The sequence below is a fragment of the Stomoxys calcitrans genome, chromosome 1, assembly GCF_963082655.1.
Source record: "Stomoxys calcitrans chromosome 1, idStoCalc2.1, whole genome shotgun sequence".
Lineage (NCBI taxonomy): Eukaryota > Metazoa > Arthropoda > Insecta > Diptera > Muscidae > Stomoxys > Stomoxys calcitrans.
Genome location: NC_081552.1, coordinates 256,500,419 through 256,522,632, shown reverse-complemented (window position 1 = coordinate 256,522,632; position 22,214 = coordinate 256,500,419). Strand labels below are relative to the sequence as shown.

The 22,214-nt window shown below is 41.0% G+C and overlaps 1 protein-coding gene across 4 annotated transcripts; it reads right to left on the bottom strand.

Annotated features, from left to right (window-relative positions):
- Window positions 1-9,406: 9,406 nt before the first annotated feature.
- Window positions 9,407-19,590, bottom strand: LOC131994234 (uncharacterized). Of its 4 annotated transcripts, none has more exons than XM_059360842.1 (2): window positions 18,496-19,590; window positions 9,407-10,406 (listed from the first exon to the last, which is right to left on the bottom strand). In XM_059360842.1, the coding sequence occupies exon 2, from the start codon at window positions 10,397-10,399 to the stop codon at window positions 9,749-9,751; it is 651 nt and encodes a 216-aa protein (XP_059216825.1). In that variant the 5' UTR covers window positions 10,400-10,406; window positions 18,496-19,590; the 3' UTR covers window positions 9,407-9,748. The 4 variants fall into 4 exon arrangements, with proteins under 4 accessions (XP_059216825.1, XP_059216826.1, XP_059216827.1 ...); XM_059360843.1 differs by lacking the exon at window positions 18,496-19,590 and adding an exon at window positions 18,300-18,489; XM_059360844.1 differs by lacking the exon at window positions 18,496-19,590 and adding an exon at window positions 18,322-18,489.
- Between the last annotated feature and the right edge of the window lie 2,624 nt (window positions 19,591-22,214).

Sequence of the window (22,214 nt, the reverse complement as noted above, 5' to 3'; positions counted from 1 at the left end):
ATCTGGACCGATCTGAACCAAATTGACGAAGGATATTGAGGGGCATAACACAACTCACTGTCCCAAATTTCATTAAAATCGGAAAATAAATGTGGCTTTTATGGGCCTAAGACCCTAAATCGGAGGATCGGTCTATATGGCAGCTATATCCAAATCTGAACCGATCTGCACCAAATTGACGAAGGATGTCGAGGGGCCTAACTCAACTCACTGTCCCAAATTTCAGCAAAATCAGATAATAAATGTTGCTTTTATGGGCCTAAGACCCTAAATCGGCGGATCGGTCTATATGGGGGCTATATGAAGATATAGTCCGATATTGCCCATCTTCGAACTTAACCTGCTTATGGACGAAAAAAGAACCTGTGCAAAATTTCAGCTGAATATCTCTATTTTTAAAGACTGTAGCGTGATTTCAACAGACAGACGGACAGACGGACGGACATGTCTCGATCGTCTTAGATTTGTACGCTGATCAAGAATATATATACTTTATAGGGTCGGAAATGGATATTTCGATGTGTTGCAAACGGAATGACAAAATGAATATACCCCCATCCTTCGGTGGAGGGTATAAAAAACACGATATTTAATCCAAAATTTCATATGAAAAATTCAGCTTTTTATGAACCCAAAATATTTAGTCGCTAACGTCTATACACAGGGTTATAGCCAATACAGGTTTTATTGGTATGGCAAAATGGTTCTTGCCATTTACTTTTCACACCAGTACTGTGGTACACGGTATTATGACTTAGGGCATTTATTTGTAACTCCCAAAAGAAAGAAGGATAGACCCAATGATGAGAATACCCCTCGACTCAGAATCACTCTCTAAGTCGATTTAGCTTAGTCCCTGTCTGAATGTCCGTCCCTCCGTCTGTCTGTCTGTCTGTGTTAATTTGTGTACAAAGTACATGTCACAATTTTCATCCGATCGTCTTCAAATTTGGCAGAGGCATCTTCTTTGGCCTAGAGACGAGGCCAATTCAAATTGAACAAGTAACAAGTAAAAAGGCGTTAAGTTCGGCCGCGACGAATTTTGGATACCTACCACCTCGGGTATATATCTAAAACGCCTTTCGACAAAATCCGGTGAAAAATGCATACCTTATGCCCCATAGCAGTGTTATCGATTTGGACCAAATACTAAAAAGTACAAGTCATTGTTCAATTGTGTGTAACAAAATATTGGTCTTTTTAGTAGCTATATCTAAAAATAAACCGATCTCCAACACATACGACACGGATGTCAAAAGCCTAACATAAGCCACTGCGTCAAATTTCAGTGAAATCGGATTATGAATGTGCCTTTTATAGGGCCAAGACGTTAAATCGAGATATCGGTCTATATGGCAGCTATTGGGTTGCCCAAAAAGTAATTGCGGATTTTTCTTATAGTCGGCGTTGACAAATTTTTTCACAGCTTGTGACTCTGTAATTGCTTTCTTTCTTCTGTCAGTTATCAGCTGTTTTAGCTTGCTTTAGAAAAAAAGTGTATTTGATTTGTCGATGGGCCTATGACAACTGGATGTACCAAATTTCAGCAAAATCAAATAAAAATGTGGCTTTTATATGCCTAAAACCCTAAATCAAAGGATCGGTCTATATGGCAGCTATATCCAAACCTGGACCGATCTGAGCCAAATTGACGAAGGATGTCGAAGAGCCCAATTAAACTCACTGTCCCAAATTTCAGCAAAATTGCATAATAAATGTGGCTTTTATGGTCCTAAGAACTGAAATCGGCGGATCGGTCTAATGGCAGCTATATCCAAATCTTGACCGATCTTAGCCAAATTAGAGAAGGTTGTCGAAGGGTCTAACATAACACTCTGTCTCAAATTTCAGCAAAATTGGATAATAAATGTGGCTTTTATGGGCCTAAGAACTAAATCGGTGGATCGGTCCATATGGCAGCTATATCCAAATCCATACCGATCTGGGCCAAATTGATGAAGACTGTCGAAGAGCCCAACAAAACTTATTGTCCCAAATTTCAGCAAAATTGGATAATAAATGTGGCTTTTATGGGCCTAAGACCCTAAATCAAAGGATCGGTCTATATGGCAGCTATATCCAAACCTAGACCGATCTGAGCCAATTTGACGAAGGATGTCGAAGAGCCCAATTAAACTCACTGCCCCAAATTTCAGCAAAATTGGATAATAAATGTGGCTTTTATGGGCCTAAGACCCTAAATCGGCGGATCGGTCTATACGGCAGCTATATACAAATCTGTACCGATCTAAGCCAAATTAAAGAAGGATATCGAAGGGTCTTTTTTTGTCCATAAGCAGGTTAAGTTCGAAGATGGGCTATATCGGACCATATCTTGATATAGCCCCCATATAGACCGATCCGCCGATTTAGGGTCTTAGGCCAATAAAAACCACATTTATTATCCGATTTTGCTGAAATTTGGGACAGTGAGTTGTGTTAGGCCCTTCGGTATCCTCCGACAATTTGGCAGAGATCGGTCCAGATTTGGATATAGCTGCCATATAGACCGATCCTCCAATTTAGGGTCTTAGGTCCATAAAAGCCACATTTATTATCCGATTTTGCTGAAATTTAAGACAGTGAGTTGTCTTCGGCCCTACGACGTCCTCCGTCAATTTGGCCCAGATCGGTCCAGATTTGGATATAGACCGATCCTCCGATTTAGGGTCTTTGGCCCATAAAAGCCACATTTATTAACGGATTTTGATGAAATTTGGGACAGTGAGTTGTGTAAGGCCTTTCGACATCCTCCGTCAATTTGAACCAGATCGGTTCATATTTGGATATAGCTGCCATTTAGACCGATCCTCCGATTTAGGGTCATAGACCCATAAAAGCTACATTTATTACCCGATTTTGCTGAAATTTGGGACAGTGAGTTGTCTTAGGCCCTACGACGTCCTCCGTCAATACGGCTGAGATCGGTTCAGATTTGGATATAGCTGCCATATAGGCCGATCCTCCGATTTAGGGTCATAGGCCCATAAAAGCTACATTTATTACCCGATTTTGCTGAAATTTGGGACAGTGAGTTGTCTTCGGCCCTACGACGTCCTCCGTCAATTTGGCCCAGATCGGTCCAGATTTGGATATAGACCGATCCTCCGATTTAGGGTCTTTGGCCCATAAAAGCCACATTTATTATCGGATTTTGCTGAAATTTGGGACAGTGAGTTCTCTTCGGCCCTACGACGTCCTCCGTCAATTTGGCCCAGATCGGTCCAGATTTGGATATAGCTGCCATATAGACCGATCCTCCGATTTAGGGTCATAGACCCATAAAAGCTACATTTATTACCCGATTTTGCTGAAATTTGGGACAATGAGTTGTCTTAGGCCCTACGACGTCCTCCGTCAATACGGCTCAGATCGGTTCAGATTTGGATATAGCTGCAATATAGACCGATCCTCCGATTTAGGGTCATAGGCCCATAAAAGCTACATTTATTATCCGATTTTGCTGAAATTTGGGACATTGAGTTGTGTTAGGGCCCTTCGACATCGTTCGTCAATATGGCTCAGATCGGTTCAGATTTGGATATAGCTGCCATATAGACCGATTCTCCAATTTAGGGTCTTAGGCCCATAAATGCCACATTTATTGTCCGATGTTGCCGAAAATTGGGACAAAGAGTTAAGTTAAGCCCCTCCACATATTTCTGCAATTTGGTCTAGATCGATCAAGATTTGCATATAGCTGCCATATAAACCGATCTCTCGATATAAAGTCTTGGCCCCATAAAAGGCGCATTTTTAATCCGATTGCACTGAAATTTGACACACTGACTTATGTTATGCTTTTCGACATCCGTGTGGTATATAGTTCAGATCGGTTTATTTTTAGATATAACTACTAAAAAGACCAATATTTTGTTGTATACAATTGAACAATAACTTTTACTTATTAGTATCTGATCCAAATCGGAACATAACTGCTATGGGGCATAAGGTATGAATTTTGCACCGGATTTTGAGGAAAGGTGGTTCACATATTTATCCGAGGTGGTGGGTATCCAAAGTTCGGCCCGGCCGAACTTAACGCCTTCTTACTTGTTTTGAGTAAGCATTTGAGGGTCGATTTTCATTTTGATGTATGAAAAATTTATAATGACTTGCCTTTAATAACTGTGCATATTCGATTATTCAGTTTCTACACCTTCGGACGCTATAGTACCCTACAATTTGCCACACCTGTTTCACACCTCAACTTTTCCCATTTTGAATGTCATAAGCTCCCCACTATTCTGCCCCATCCCACTGTGCAACGGAGGGTACGCAAAGTTTGGTTCTTTAAAAACTAATGCTCATGTTTCTTATTTATTCCTATATTTGTTCCCACTGAATAATTTATATGAACAACATTGTTACAGATTATAGAGTGCATAATGGAAATACCCAACAAAATGGGGGAGCATGTCGAGAGGGATATGAAAAATGATTGTCATTTCTTAAATTAGTGAAAACAAAATTAAGTGCTACAAGTATGTGTTCATTTGTACTAATATTAGAGCAAACCACATGAGTGTGTAGCAAAAGCTAATTAAGAGACCAGAAACTTTATTTGCTGAAATTCTTGTCATTCTTACAAAAAATTGCGTTGAGGCAAAGGCAACGCAGCGGGCGGCTTACAATGTGCCTTTCTCTAAATTGTCTAGTTTGTAATGTAGTGGCTTAAATTGCAATATGCTTGAGCACTCTAATACACCGCATGCCTTTCTATGTGTGTGTGTGTGTGTGTGTGTTTGACCATGTGAGTAGTGTACACTTATTTGAATTTGTGCAGCATACAAAGATAAGTGAGTTTGCGTGTGTGTGTGGCATATGGTATTCATATGGATTAGTATCAAAGCAAACAAATTCAACATTAGTGGTGCTCTCTCACACTCTTTCTCTCTGTCTGTCCGCCACACTCCCTTGGCCTCTTTCACCCGCAGTTTCGTAACATCTCACTGGATTTCCTTTGCCTAAAGTGCGAGTCGGTATTCATTTGTGTGTTTATTTGCAAAATAAAGTAAAGCCAAACAACCGCAATCCATTTCGTAGTAGAGTTAGTTAAAAGGATACACAGGATTTGTATTCGCACACAAATATAAATGCCATGCACACACACACACACACACACACACACACACACACACACACACACACACACACACACACACACACACACAGAGCCTTAGTCGTTTACATTTACTTGAGTTTTAAGTTTTTTTCTTTGTTGAGGAATATTTTTTGTAGAGGAATATTGACTCACATTTTATTTGTGCTCCGTTTAAAATGTTCTTTTGAAAATGTCAGATCTAATGTTGCGGGACCTTCCCTCAAGATCATTGCCAATATTGCCTAGTAAGCAAAACTACGAATGCCCATTAGTGTTAATCTTTTTTATTAAAATTAATTACTAACACTTAGACTTAACTCATGTAAAATGAATTATTATCTGATTGCTAAAGGATTTCAAGTGGTGTTTTGGTGCATTGCAGCGAAATCTTAAACGATAGGAAACCTGAAAGGTTTTGAAGATGTTTTGGATTGGATATCTGAGGCCACACTTGAGCTCGAGTGCGGGGCACTGCTGTCAGCGGCACAGTTTTCGATTGACGGAACTCTAGTATTGCCATTTAAATAATCATGTTACATGGATGGATGGATGGATCAAAGCTAGGGGACAAAATGGGCCCTGGGGTCCATATTGAGAACCCAGGGACTGAGATTTGTTTTAGACTGCCTGACCGTAATACAGTCCTGCAGGCGGAGATGCGGGTGGTGTGGTGCTAACGCGAAGACTTCAAGTATGAACATCTTTTCGGACAGTAAACAGGCCATAAGGGCAAGAACAACCAGGATGGTAAGTTCACGAACAGAGTTGGAATGTAAGAAGGAGATTAACACCTTCTCTGAGAAAGGCACGATACGCATCGTTTGGGTGCTGGGCTATAGTGGAGTAACTGGGAACGAGAAAGCAGATGATTTAGCAGTGAAGGTCAGAGAACTGCCGTCAATAAACTTGGCTATTCCGAAGCCTTTCTGATCGACGCAGTCCAAGTTAAGGGAGTGGGCGACGAATGCGCATTTAACCCTGTGGAACAGCGAAACGGTCGGTAAAATTGCAAATTTGCAAATTTTGCTCATGAACATTCCACTAAGGAACAGGAGCAAACTTCTCACATATCAATGAGAGCAGTCCGATTCAAGTTTAAGCTCAATGATAAGGGGCCTCCTTTTCATAGCCGAATCCGAACGGTGTGCCGCAGTGCGACACCTCTTTGGAGAGAAGTTTTACATGGCATAATACCTCACAAATATTGCCAGCATTAGGAGGCATTAAGGTCGGTAGGACGGCGAAAATCCTATGGAGAGATCCAGACCGTCAGAAGATGAGGCTATTACTGAAGGAAAGTTGGAAGGAGGTCAATATGGGTTTCGGTGTCATAAGGGGACACAAAGGACTACAAACTCACTTATGCGAAATCGGTGCGGCAAGTTATAGCATGTGTAGGGCATGCCGGGAAGATGGGCCTAAAAGCCACATTTATTTTCCGATTTTGCTGAAATTTGGAATAGTAAGTTGTATTAGGTCCTTCGGCTGCCTTCGTTAATTTGGCCCAGATCGGCCCAGATTTGGATATAGCTGCCATATAGACCGATCCTCCGATTTAGGGTCTTAGGCCCACAAAAGCCACATTTATTATCCGATTTTGTTGAAATTTGGGACAGTGAGTTGTCTTAGGCCTTTCGATATCCTTCTTCACTTTGGCCCAGATCGGTTCAGATTTGGATATAGCTGCCATATAGACCGATCCTCCTATTAAGGGTTTTAAGCCAACAAAAGCCATTTTAAGGTTTTGGGCCCATAAAAGGCGCATTTATTACCCGATGTCGCCGAAATTTGGGACAGTGAGTTAGGTTAAGCCCCTTGAAATACTTCTGCAATATCGCACAGATCGGTCTAGATTTGAATATAGCTGCCATATAGACCGATCTCTCGATTTAAGGTTTTGGGCCCATAAAAGGCGCATTTATTGTCCATTGTCGCTGAAATTTGGGACAATGAATTGTGTAGGGCCCTTCGACATTCTTTGTCCATTTGGCTCAGATCGGTCCAGACTTGGATATACCTGCCATAGAAACCGATCTCTCGATTTAAGGTTTTGGGGCCATAAAAGGCGCATTTATTGTCAGATTTCGACGAAATATGTTGCAGTGAGTTATATTAGGCTCTTCGACATTTTTCTGCAACTTGGCCCAAATCGGTCCAGATTTGGATATAGCTGCCATATACACCGATCTCTCGGTTTAATGTTTTGGGCCCATAAAAGGCGAATTTATTGTCTGATTTCGCCGAAATTTGGGACAGTGAGTTGTGTTAGGCCCTTCGACATCCTACTTCAATTTGGCGCAGATCGCTTCAGATTTGGATATACCTGCCATATAAACCGATCTCTCAAATTAAGGTTTTGAGTCCATAAAAGGCGCCTTTATTATCCGATGTCGCCGAAATCTGGGTCAGTGAGTTATGTTAGGTTCTTCGACATTTTTCTGCAACTTGACCCAAATCGGTTTCGATTTGGATATAGCTGCCATATAGACCGATTTAAAGTTTTGGCCCCATAAAAGGCGCATTTATAATCCGGTTTCACTGATATTTGACACAATGACTTATGTTAGGCTTTTCGATATCTGTGTCGTATATGGTTCAGATCTGTTTATTTTTCGATATACAATAGCTACTGTACTTATTAGTATTTGGTCCAAATGGAAACATATTTCGATATAAATGCTATGGGACATGAGGTATGAAATTTTCACCGAATTTTGATGAAAGGTGGTTCACATATATACCCGAGGTGGTGTATATATGTTCGGCCCGGCCGACTTTTTATTTGTTTGTACCAAAATTTGAAACAAAACAGGTAAGAGCGTGCTAAGTTCGGCCGGGCCGTATCCTTTATACCCTCCACCATGGATCGCAATTTGTCGAGTTCTATGCATGGTATCTCTTTTTAGGCAAACAAAGAATATTGGATAGGAGCTATATCAAGTTAGAGTCCGATTCGCACCAAAAATGAATGCCGAACATTGTAGAAGTCCTTATGTAAAATTTCAGTTCATTCGGATAAGAATTGAGCCTTGTAGGGGCTCAAGAAGCAAAATCGGGAGATAGGTTTATATGGGAGCTGCATCAAGCTATTGATCGATTCCGACCATATTAAATACGTATGTAGAAGGTCATGAGAGAACCGTTGTACAAAATTTCTTCCAAATCGGATGAGAATTGCGCCCTCTAAAAGTCAAGATCCCAGAGCAGTTTATATGGCAGCTATATCAGGTTCTATACCGATTTGCGCCATACTTAGCACAGTTGTTAGAAGTCATATCAAAACACCTCATGCGAAGTTTCAGCCAAATCGAATGAAAATTGTGCGATCTATTGGCTCAAGAAGTCAAGACCCAAGATCGGTTTATATGGCAGCTATATCAAAACATGGACCGATATGGCCCATTTACAATCCCATCCGACCTACACTAATAAAAAGTATTTGTGCAAAATTTTAAGTGGCCAGCTTTACTCTTTCGAAAGTTAGCGTGCTTTTGACAGACGGACGGACAGACGTACATGGCTAGATCGACTTAAAATGACATGATAATCTAAAATATATATACCTTATGTGGTCTCAGACGCATATTTCGAGGTGTTACAAACAGAATGACGAAATTAGTATACCCCCATCCTATGGTGGAGGGTATACATATAATTCCTCTCTACATGAATTCTCTTGGTGTAGTATCATCATTTCCACCCACATTCAACGACATGGCTTCAATAAGAATTTTTGCACCAGACATCTCAATGGCTGACATTCATTGTCTATGCAGGCATTTTTGATCTGAGGAAAATTCCTAATATCAGCATGTCTTATCAACACTATTTTGAATGCAGCAACTCACCTGAGTAAATTCTCAGGCAAATTTCTATCGTACAAATGGGAAGCTATATGTGTTGGTATTCCCTCACATAAATCAGACATAATAATGTTGTCATATTGGTGTTGAATGTTAGATTGTAGAAGGAAGTGCAAGGTAAGGCATCTATGGCCAGGCAACCACAACCGAAATACTAACATCACAACATTGTGTTTTATACTGCACAAGAATGGGGGGTTTCCTAGCTAGACGGAGCGGGGGTGATTGAGATCACTTGGGGATTTGTGGTGCTAGCGATGAAATGATGAGAGGCGATGTGACGTCACTGTAGGAATTCCCTGTGTGGCTGTGGATGTTAAGTGGACTGTAAGTGCGGGAGTTTTTTAACTTATTATTCCTCATACACAGAGGAATAATGAGTTAAATAGGAAAATGAAGTATCCAAAACGAAAAGAAAAAAATAAGAAGACGGTAAGTGTCGGGTTATGAGAGGTACAACGTTGGGTTTTATTGGGAAAAACAGAGAGGGGAAAAGAGATGTGGATGCTCACCTGGCTGCGGTTGTGGAAGAAGTGAAATTGTATACATTTGAAAAAAGGCAAGTGAGCTGCAGTACTAAAAGGCTTATAGCTAACAATTCACAATAGTCTTACACTCTATTCCAGATTAGTACGGATGGCAAAAAAGGGGGATATCTTATACGCTATACAATTCATAATAATAATTCACAATTCAATTAAAATTCATGGCACTTATTCTACCTTATATTCTTAAATTTAAAGGGACAAATTCAAATTTGTCCATGGCGCCGGCCTTGCGTTCACGCAAAGTTTGAGGGAGTTGCACACAAGACGGTTGCCAGCGACTTGATCGCTTCAGACAAAATCAAATAATTAGGTTGGAGAGTTGGTGGTTGGTTTGTTGGTTGGTGTTGTGGTTTCTTGGTGGGTTTTCGCTGGGGTTTGCGCTTTGGCTTTCGGTTGATTCTTTGTTGAGTGTTGCGTTGGTTTGCCTGTTTGTTGTTTCGGTGGTTCTGGGGCCCGTTGTGTCTTTTGGGGTGTGGCTGTTGTTGGCGGGCGGCAGCTGTATTTTGACGTCGGCCTAGTCGTGATTTGGCTGGTTGGTCTCGTTGGGCCTGAGCGGATGTGGATTGGCCATTGTTGGTTTTTTTTGGCTCTTGTCGCCGAGGCTGTGCCATGGGCGTTCTGGTGGCTGCCTTGGAGCTTTTCGGCTTTGGTGCTAGTTTTCGTGGGTGCAGCATGGTGTGGTGCTGGAACCCACATTTCCTACACGTCTCCGTCGACTGGCAATCTTCCACGGTGTGGCTTTTGGCAAGGCAATTTCGACAATACTTGTGTTGTCTAACTGCCGTCCTTCTATCTTCGACAGTCATCAAAATAAAAGATGGGCAGTACCTGAGGGCGTGGCGGTTTTGGCACACCATGCACTTGTAGACGTCTTGGACACGCATTGTAGATCTGAAAGTTAACAGAGGTTAATAATTTGGCAATGCAAGCAACAAGTGACACAGATCATATGAGAACGAGATACAATGAGATGAGTGATAAAAGGGGTTAGTATGCCCCTATGCAAAATGATGCATCGATATAGTATTAGGCTAGGATTTTCATTGGGGTTGATTGAGCAAAGGTAAGTGGCATAATTTAACAATTGGTCGAGTAATGACTCCTGATGCAATTCTTACATCCGCAATTCTAGTCCTCTTATCGGAACCGCTGTGAGTCTTAGTCACTCTTCCTAGTCGCCAGTCGCTAGGTGGTAGTAGATCGTCCATTACGACTACTAGATCACCAACTTCTATATCTGGAGATGTGGTCTTCCACTTGTATCGTTTCTGCAGTGCTTTCAGATATTCCTCTTTCCATCTAATAGCAAACTGGTGATGGATTGCCTTCAATTTCAGCCACCTGTTTACCAAGGAGATATCTTCAGCTAAGGGCTCTGGAAATGACATTATCGGAGCGCCTTTTAAAAAGTGTCCTGGAGTTAACGCCGTGAGGTCATTTGGATCCTCAGAGACGGCAGAGATAGGGCGAGAGTTTAGAACTCCTTCAATCCGAGCAAGTAATGTCGCAAATTGTTCGAATGTAAATAAATGAGCGCCAGCCACTCTCCTGAAATGGTGTTTGAAACATTTTACGGCTGATTCCCAAAGCCCACCCATATGTGGAGCATGAGGGGGTATAAACTGCCACTCAAAGCCCTGTGTGGAGTACCTCTCAGCAATGTCGCTTGCCGCAGTCTGAATAAAACTCCTAAATTCCCTCAGCATCTTTCGACTAGCACCTACGAAATTTCTGCCATTGTCAGATACTACCTTCCGAGGTAGGCCTCGCCTCCCAACGAATCGACAAAATGCGGCCTCAAATGCCGCCGTGGAAAGCTCGGAACATGGCTCCAAATGTACGGCCTTGGTGGCGAAGCACACGAAGATGCTCACATAGCCTTTTAAGAGAGGGGATCGGCGCAGGGATGAACTCCTAATTTCAAAGGGTCCTGCAAAATCTATACCGGTCACGTGAAATGGTGGTGTTATAGTGCATCTGTCCGGAGGGAGCGGAGCCATTATTTGGACGCAAGGTTTCTTCCTAAAAATGATGCAAGTTTTGCACTTATGAATGACGTTCTTCACTCTCGGCTTGAGACGTGAGATGTAAAATTCTGTCTGAATCATGCGACACATTAGGATGCACTCACCGTGGGCGAGAAATTCATGCAAATGGAGCAAATAGAGGTGGCAAAGCCGAGAGTTCCCAGGAAGTATGATGGGAAACCTTTCGTTGTAGGGTAAAGAACTAGCTGCGAGTCGACCATTAACACGTAGGACCTTGTCCCGATCTAGGAAGGGGTTCAAACATTGCAGTGAGGTTTTGTTGGACAATTCTTCAGACCTACTAACTTGCTTGTATTCATCTGGGTACCATTTCATCTGGGCTAACATTATTAGGCGGAATTTCGTGTGTATAACCTCATCCTGGGTAAGAATTGGAGAGGAGTTTCTCGTGGTACCTCTAGATTTAGCAAGGCAATTATAATAGAATCTGAACACGTAGGAGACCACCCTCAATGCTCGGGGGTACGAAGAGAATCTGAGCAAGATGTCTGAATCCTCTACTGTCTCGTGCATAACCTGGATATCTAGGCGCTTTCCTATCTCCGGGGAGACCAAAGGGTTCCTGTTGGGCCATTCTGACGGTGGGTTCGTCAGCCAATTTGGGCCATGAAACCACAATGAGTTACAGGTGAGGTCCTGCGGCCTACAACCTCTTGTGCCGAGGTCGGCTGGATTGTCATGAGTAGGGACGTGTCGCCATGTCCCCCCTGGAAGAAAGTCATGAATCTTGGACGTTCGATTTGCCACGTATGTTTCCCATGTCCATGGTGGTTTTGTTAACCAGCCAAGGACAATGGATGAGTCCGTCCAAAGAGTTATGCCACTAATGTCTAGATCGACAGTGCATAGTACAAAATTGACAAGCTTTGCGAGAAGGTAGGCTCCGTTGAGCTCTAGACGTGGCAGGCATACAGGCTTCAGTGGGGCTACTTTACTCTTTGCGACGAGCAAATTTGAGAAGACAACCGATTTGGAAGTTTGACACCGAATGTACACACATGCGCACATTGCTGCCTGAGACGCGTCAGAGAACCCGTGAATCTCTACTGTATCAGAGGGATGATACTGTAGCCATCTGGGTATGGAAATTTCTCCTATGTGATTCAAGTCAGTCACTAGAGCATTCCACTTCAGCAGGGTCTCTGGGCCGAGTTCGTCATCCCAATCCAGTCCTTCCAGCCAAAGTTGCTGCATCAGTATCTTTGATCTTATCACTACAGGGGTCACCCATCCCGCAGGATCAAATAATTGCGCGACGGCAGAGAGGACTCTGCGTTTGCTCATGGGCTGGTCTGTTGATATAGAGCCGAGGGTATAACTGAACGAATCAGTTAGTGCGTTCCACTTGATACCCAGTGTCCTAGTAGTGCTTGACTCATCGAAGCGTAGGAAATCAGAGTCATACAGACTCTCCTGTGGGAGATGTGCAAGCACATGTGGGTCGTTCGCAGTCAACTTGACGAGAGGAAAGCCCGCCTGCTTAAGGACTGATATCAAGTCCTCTTGCGCTCGAATGGTGTCCTCTATAGAGAAGCCGCCGGACAAAATGTCATCGACATATGTCTCTTTCCTTAATGCTTTCGCGACATTGGGAAATTCGTTCTCAGAGTCAGATGCAAGTTGCAAGAGTGTGCGAATAGCCAAAAACGGTGCGCAATTCAGACCAAAGGTAACCGTTTTTAGCTCAAAATCCTTTACCGGTCCCTTTGGATCCGGCCTGAAAAGAATGCGCTGATATGCTCTGTCGATCGGATGTAGCCATATTTGCCTATACATCTTTTGAATGTCGCCACAGAACACATATCGGTATCTGCGCCAATTGAGGATCACAGATGTCAAATCGGTTTGCAGTGTAGGTCCAGTGTGGAGCACATCATTAAGCGAATAACCAGATTTGCTCTTACGAGATGCGTTGAACACAACTCTCACCTTTGTGGACTTGTGTTCTGGACGGACGACTGCGTGGTGTGGGAGATAAAAGGAATTGTATCGTCCATCGCAGTGGATTTCCTGAGACGAGGTCTCCTGAGCATGATCAAGAGAAATGTACTCGTTTAAAACCGAGTTGTACTCGGTTTTTAGCTCGGGATCATTAGAGAGCTTTGTCTCCATCCGATTATACTGAGCTAGAGCCAGAAAGCGAGACGAGCCAAGAGAAAGGGAGTCGGAGAATTCTGCTTTGAAAGGCAGTCTCACGACGTATTTACCGTCCGGGGATCTGGAGGTAGTTTTAGAGTAAAACTCTTCGCAAAACTGATCCTCTTCACAAAGAGGGGGAGCCATGGGTACCTCTTCTTGCTCCCAGAATTTCCTCAGAAGTTTGCTGATCCTTACATCTTCGGATTCAACCACGTTCGTGGAGAATGAGAAAATTCTTTCAGTTTGCATTGGACCGCTCAATACCCAGCCAAAAACTGTATTGTATGCTGAGGTATCGCCACATATATTTTTTCTGATTCCTTCAATGTTTATGAATCGTTCCGAATCATTGCCTAGAATCAGGTCAATTTGAGCGGATTTGTTGAAATTTGGATCGGCCAGATCTAGCTCCTCCAACTCTGAGGGATTTGAGATTTCGAACGAGACGGAAGGAAGCCATTTTGTCATTTTAGGCAATACTATTGCTGAGACTGAAAAGCGGACATCGTATTTCTCCGCAACAATGACTAGTTGGCATTCTTTATTCGATGTTTGAGTCTGTTCGCCAATTCCAGAAATCTCAAAGTGCGCTTTAGAGGTGGGAATTTGCAAGCGCCTCTGAATTCTTTGTGTTATAAAGGTTCGTTGAGAACCGGGATCAATAAGAGCTCTTAGCGTAAACAACTCCCCTTGATGTTCAACACGAACTAGAGCTGTTCGTAACAAAATCATGTCGTTGTTGGCCGAAAAATTTGCCTGAACATGCGAGGATCGCCTTGCGGCTGAAGTTGAGGGAGTCTCATTGTGAGATGTGCTTTTTGAATTCATGCCAGAGGACTTAATTTGACCCTTGTCATCCTCGTGACCAGAATGGGTTACATGATCTTCAGTTTTCTCTTCTGGCTTACTTCTTAGATGAAGCAGAGTGTGGTGTGGCTTATGACAAATAATACAAGTGTTTACACTCTTGCAATTTGTCTTGAGATGAGATGAGGAGAGACAATTTATGCACAATTTGTGCTTGTATGCAAAATCTATGCGTTGTTGTGCAGTGTATTTCCGAAACTGTCCACAACTCCTTATTGTGTGGTCGGAACTGCAAAGGGGGCAAGAAGAGCTTAGCTTTTCTTGCGAGTGATAAGTTTGGATCTTACCACTGCTTTGAGACGGGAGCGAACTTCTGGTCTTTGTGGCCTTTATGCTCGAGAGCCGTTCCACAATTTCGTACCTGTTGATGAGAAATTCATCGAGCTGGTTCCAGGTAGGAAGATCGCGATGAGATCTGAGGGATTGTTCCCACAGAGCCAGCGTTTCATCTGGCAATTTGGTCGAAACCAAATATAACAATATGGGGTCCCAGCTTTCTACATTGACGTCCAGAGTCTTGAGAGTGCACAGACAATCATTCACGGTGGCTTGAATTTTGTGAATTGCCTCACTGTTCTCCACAGAAGCTGACGGAATGTTGAAGAGAATCTTCAATTGGTTGTCCACTAAGACTCGCTTGTTCTCATAGCGAGCCTTTAGAGCACTCCAAGCGAGCTCAAAGTTCTCATCGCAAAGCGTGTATCTTTTGACTATGGCGCCGGCCGCACCCCTAGTCTTGTTCCGCAGATGATACAATTTCTGAGCTCTTGTTAATTTCGGATGGTTGACGTAGACCGCCGTGAACATGTCACGGAAAGACGGCCATTCTTCGTAACCTCCTTTAAAAATTTCCGTATCACACGGAGGGACCTTGATGTAACTGTCAGCTACATCTTGAGACGAGTGGTTAACCGAAGGCTGGGGAAGGTAAGCCGGAATAAGGCTGTGCCTCGCGTTTTGGCGAGCATTTCCGCCTGATATTCTTAGAATATCTAGGATTTGGGACCTTGCCGTGTAATAGGCTTCAGAGCTGGCGTTGAAATTAATTCTAGCGTTCTCCCTAAAGTCCTTGGTGTTGACATTTCTTGGAGCTAGCATGAGACCTTCATAGGTAGCTTGAAGTCGTTGCCACCGATTCTCGAGGTCTTCCAATTTCACCTCCAAAACAGAATCAGTCTGATCCTGAATGTCGCTCTGTTCAAATTGAGTACAAAAGTTGATCAAGTGGTCGCAGTCAAATAGAAACTTGTCATGATTCAAAGACCTCTTAATTGCGGAAGCGGGATCTGATAAAGGATTGGATCCTGAAGACTGGGAAGCCATGTCTGCGGTCGCGTTCTCTAAGCTCATTTTGTACTGAATCCGTAAAATAAAGTGAACAATGAGAAATAGAGTAGGTAAGCGAAGTGGAAAGAGCATTCAACTCCTGTCTGAGAAAGTAATGCAGAAGAATTATTTGGTAGAATGTCGTAAGAAAATCTGTTTGCCTTTGGAAACCCAGGGAGATCGAGACAATTTTGATTTGCGATTGAATTGAGTGCAAGCGTAAAGCTCCGATGAATAACCAAATTGTTCCGCCGGTAAGAGGTGATAAGATTCTGAATAATTAAAGAAGCGGTTCCCGCATTAAATGCCAAATATAGATTAAAAATCAGAATCTTAGCGGGCGTCTAAAGAGTAGTCTTAGACTTAAAGCGAGAGTACCAAAGGCAAGATCTTAGAGTTAACCCAAATAATTCATACTACTAAAGGTGAGGGACTGAAATTCTTGAGATGGGCATAATAGTAAGGACAAGTGGTGTCCGCAAATTCAAGTCAGAGGAATTGTACCAAATTCATGAAATGTAGTTCAATAGAGAGATAAACCTCTACTCGAATCGCACTCTAATTAAAAAGGAACAACCTCTACTGTAGAGGAGGAGCGCATAAAGAGAATTTCTTGAACTTTACTGTGAGCAATTAGGGTATTTAGTAATTCACAAGATAGTCAAATGACATTTGTTGAAATTTTTTGGAGTTGATTTCTTGACCATATGTGAAAATGAATGTTGTAAAACCGCAAAAAACACATACGTCTTTGTTACTCCAGAAATTTCTTCAAATATCTCTGATTAATTCATAAAAATCTTCAACTTGTTAAACAAGTTCACATAAAGGCTGAAATTCAGATAAACAATGTGTATATGGTTTGCAATGAAATGGGTTAGTTAGTATATGTATTGATTCTGTTAGTACGAAAATAATTCCCTGTCCCTCAATTCAAATTACATATGCTGGTAATGGTATAGTAAATAGTAAATTCTCAAAAAATTTTTCCCAGTGTATGTCTGCTGGCGGTAATGGAAATTCTTGTTCTATCCCCAAACTTTTCTTTTCCTTTTATAGACGGGTTGGTTTTCCGTCAATTCGCATAAGCGAGACAAATTTCCCAGAAAAAAACCAAATCCCACAACCAGTTACCAAAGCGCTAATCTGGCAACACCGCGTATTTGGTGGTTTGTTTTGATCTTCATATAACCACTTCCAATGGGAGCAAAACAAACTTGATTAATTGTTATGTATGTACGTGTGTGTACCAGGTGGCCGAACGCGTGGGCTCTGCCTGTCAAGCAGCGGCAGAGTCAATGTGTAGGGAGTAAGCAGCACAGACGATACCCCTTGGACATAAATATACATACACTCATACGTATAAATGATAGACTGAGCGGAGAATTGGCGCGTATGTTTTTTTTTTTTTTTTTTTTTTTTTTTTTGTACAAAGCGACGAGTTAGTCCCTCGCCCTTCTTGTTTATTTACGCTTTATGTTTTCAGTTTGATTTTACTTTTTCTTATTCTTGTAACCCAATTGCTTTGATGGGTTCTCTTTTTTTTCCTCTCTTTGTTTACGTTTATCGATGATGATTATAATTAGAAAATAAATGGAGATAGAATCGTGCAATAATGTACTACATATAAAAATGTGAGGGAGATGTGCAATAAAACTATAGTGCTGTGATTTAGATTTAGTGTTTCAAATTAGTGCAATATTTTAATATTTTTAGCTTAGTTCAATACATAAATATCAACTATTGTCGTGATATCAACGTGTGCAATATTACCAAAATACCAAACCCACAAGGGGGAAATATTTATATGTTTAATGGTATGCATTAACTAGCGTACATGAAAGTGGGTCAGCTTTGGCCAATGAAAAATGATATGTGTTATTGTGCAATATTTTTAGTTTTAAATATTTTAAATCTTTATGTGTTTATTGAATGACTCAAGCGTATGTAAGAGCGGGTAAACGCTTGGGATGTTGAAATGATCTTTTGACGATGTGAATTTTAAATAGTAAATAATTTTAACTGAATCAATTGCCTATTTGGATTTCTATGCAATGTATTAAGCGTGTATAAGCGGGGATTAACAATTGCGAAGCATGAAATAATATCGAAATGGCGTAGTAATCTTGATCTGTGCAATGACTTTAACACAATCGCCAACAAAAGTGTTGGACAGATGAATTTTTATAGATTTAGTTGCGTATGTGAGCGGGTAATGATTGGGATATGTGCAATATTTTACGAAAACTGCAATATTTTATTAGGTCTTGCAATAATTTATACAAATGTGCAATATTTTATGAACACTGTGCAATATTCTATAACAACGTGCAATATTCTATTAGTGCAATATTCTGTAAAAACTGGAATTTTTTTTTTTTTTCTTTGTTAAACTGCCACTCACCGAAATTTACATAATCACCCACCTTAATGTATGAGAATGCGGGTTAATTCTTTTTCCCTCTTTATGAAGTGCAATAAATTAAACGGTGCAATAAATTTACATTTAGTTAATAAGCCACATGTGCAATATTTTTTCCTTTTGTTTTCATTGATTTTTAGGGCCCAGTTTGTGAATGTTATTAAATTTTAAACTTTACCTGTTGTTGCGGTAATTTTAAACACTTATTTTACAATATTTTTTTTTTTTTTTTTAACTTGTCTAGTGCTGTCTGCTTTTAACTATGTATGTATGTTCAACAGAGTGATTGGTTTTTTTTTTTTTGCTTTTCTTCTAATTTCACTTGTCTTTTTTTTCAAACAATTTTCCTTTTTTATTTCAACAATTTTCCTTTTTTTTTTCCTTTTAAATTTTATGACCTTTTGCATGCTTTACAAATAGTGAACGTAAATTAAAGCACATTTTTCTTTTTAACTTTTGCACCCTTCGTTCTTTCACAATTGTTTTAAATATTGCCTTCCGATTGCACTCATCACTTAACTTCAAATCTATTCAAATGTAACTAAATTCTTCTTCTTGCAAGTGTGTGTCTGTCTGCCTGAGTGCTTCTTCTTTTTTGCTTTTTTGCTCTTCCTTCATTCGCTTTTGGCTTTGGCCCTTCCAGTTGAAATCTAGTTATTTACTCTCTTCTTCAATACCAATGTAATGAGAGAGTTAACATTAATCTCCGTTCTTTTATACACCGTACGAAACGATCGTTGAACTTTGTGTTGTATATAGAACCGACTATGTATTAAAATTCTTATGTTTTTGGTTGAAATTATGTACTTTTTTTCTTGTGATCTTAACCCGTTATGTAGACTTTTAAACGACTTTCATTTGACTTTAACGGGATTTCTGCCAATGAACAAAATAACATGAATTTTATGCAATTTTCAGAGATGTGTACAGAAATATGTTTTTAAATAACCTTGTTTTCAGCACTTTTTACGGTGTCCAACACATGAGGACAGACAGCAACAACACTTCTTTGCACTTTTAGCACTTTCCTCTCACAATTGACGATTCTATCTTTTTTTTGTTATATAGATAAAGGCATTTACATACACACTTTTGAAAAAGGAATTGAGACGAGCTGATAGTTTGCATGGAATAACAAATTTTATCTCTTTTTTTAAGGGATTTCCCATATATTACACCGCATTTAAAAATGCGTTTTTTGGTCTTTACATGCGGTTTTCACATTCATAATGTATTTTGCACTTTTATACATTTTCCGTGTAGAACTATCTTTTTTTTTTTTGGTTTTACTCTGCCCTTTACAAGTGTGTATGTAATGTATGCTGCCTTCTTAGAGAATTTAAGTGGTTTCACTTACCGAACCGATGACACACAACTAAGTATGTTAGACAATGCAGACGGGGATTACCTTAATCGATGGTACTCTCAGTGAACGGCTTCGATGGACCATGCACAAGAATGGGGGGTTTCCTAGCTAGACGGAGCGGGGGTGATTGAGATCACTTGGGGATTTGTGGTGCTAGCGATGAAATGATGAGAGGCGATGTGACGTCACTGTAGGAATTCCCTGTGTGGCTGTGGATGTTAAGTGGACTGTAAGTGCGGGAGTTTTTTAACTTATTATTCCTCATACACAGAGGAATAATGAGTTAAATAGGAAAATGAAGTATCCAAAACGAAAAGAAAAAAATAAGAAGACGGTAAGTGTCGGGTTATGAGAGGTACAACGTTGGGTTTTATTGGGAAAAACAGAGAGGGGAAAAGAGATGTGGATGCTCACCTGGCTGCGGTTGTGGAAGAAGTGAAATTGTATACATTTGAAAAAAGGCAAGTGAGCTGCAGTACTAAAAGGCTTATAGCTAACAATTCACAATAGTCTTACACTCTATTCCAGATTAGTACGGATGGCAAAAAAGGGGGATATCTTATACGCTATACAATTCATAATAATAATTCACAATTCAATTAAAATTCATGGCACTTATTCTACCTTATATTCTTAAATTTAAAGGGACAAATTCAAATTTGTCCAATACAATCAGTCCCATTGGGTTATGGCCATATTTTTGAGTCTCAATTTCATGTCACCTCAAAATGTGGATACAAGTTAAGACGTTCAACTGAGACGGGCATGGCTAAATCGAATCAGAAATAGATTTTGAGTCGATCGGTATACCCAATGGGTCTAGCTCTTCTCCTTTTTGGGGTTGCAAACAAATGCATAAATCTATAATACCTGTACAACAGTGGTGGTGTAGGGTATAAAAAGAGATATAGAGTTGAAACTTTGCACAGATTCTGTTTCTTCTTGTCCATAAGCAGGTTAAGTTCGAAGATGGGCTATATCGGACTATATCTTCATATAGCTGCCATATAGACCGATCCTCCGATTTAGGGTCTTAGGCCCATAAAAGCCACATTTATTATCCGATTTTGTTGAAATTTGGGACAGTGAGTTGCGTAAGGCTTATCGACATTTTTCTTCAGTTTGGCTTAGATCGGTCCAGATTTGGATATAGCTGCCATATAGACCGATCTCTCGATTTAGGGTGTTAGGCCCATAAAAAGCCACATTTATTATCCGATTTTGCTGAAATTTGGGACAGTGAGTTGTGTTAGGCCCTCCGACATCCTTCGTCAATTTGGCCCAGATCGGTCCAGATTTGGATATAGCTGCCATATAGACCGATCTCTTGATTAACGGTCTTAGGCCCATAAAAGCCCATAAAAAGCCACATTTATTATCCGATTTTGCTGAAATTTGGGAGAGTGAGTTGTGTTGGGCCGTTTGACATCCTTCGTCAATTTGGCCCAGATCGGCCCAGATTTGGATATAGCTGTCATAAAGACCGATCTTTCGATTTAAGGTTTTGGGCCTATAAAAGGCGCATTTATTGTCCGATGTTTCGACACATTTCGACATTTTTCTTCAGTTTGGCTCAGATCGGTCCAGATTTGAATATAGCTGCCATATAGACCGATCTCTCGATTTATAGTCTTTGCTCCATAAGAGGCACATTTATTGTCCGATGTCGCCGAAATTTAGGACAGTGAGTTGTGTTAGGCCCTTCGACATCCTTCTTCAATTTGGCTCAGATCAGTCCAGATTTGGATATAGCTGCCATATAGACCGATCTCTCGATTTAGGGTTTTGGGCCTATAAAAGGCGCATTTATTATCCGATTTTGCTGAAATTTGGGACAGTGAGTTGTGTAAGTCCCTTCGACATCCTTCGTCAGTTTGGGCCAGATTGGTGCTGATTTGGATATAGCTGCCATATAGACCGATCTCTCGAATTATTGTCTTTGCCCGATAAGAGGCACAGTTATTGTCCGATTTTGCCAAAGTTGGGACAGTGAGTTCTGGTAGGCCCGTCGATATCCTCCTTCAATTTGGCTCAGATTGGTCCAAATTTGGATATAGCTGCCATATAGACCGATCTCTCGATTTAGGGTCTTAGGCCCATAAAAGCCACATTTATTATTCGATTTTGCTGAAATTTGGGACAGTAAGTTGTCTTAGGCCCTTCGACATCTCTCTTCAATTTGGCCTTGATCGGATCAGATTTGGATATAGCTGCCATATAGACCGATCTCTCGATTTAAGGTTTTGGGCCCATAAATAGCGTGTGGACAAAACAGGTATCAGTGCAGCTTTTTCAGTTCAACATTTCCTTGTTTGTACTCTTCGTCATAAGTTAAGGGCATACTGAATTCGCTATTCCGTTTGCTAGACTTCGATATATATGAAACCTTGAAGTCAATTTAGACCTGCCTATCAGTTTGTCAGGACCCATGAAGCCAGTTTAATTCTTGAACGGAAAATTGGTAGAAAAATAAAGAAAGAGTGTTTAAATAGAGAAGCATTACCCATGGGTCCTTAATAATCTTATACCCC

Bases quoted from the DNA above. Each gene is read 5' to 3' on its own strand.
- LOC131994234 (XM_059360842.1), bottom strand. From the start codon at position 10,399: ATGCGTGTCCAAGACGTCTACAAGTGCATGGTGTGCCAAAACCGCCAC.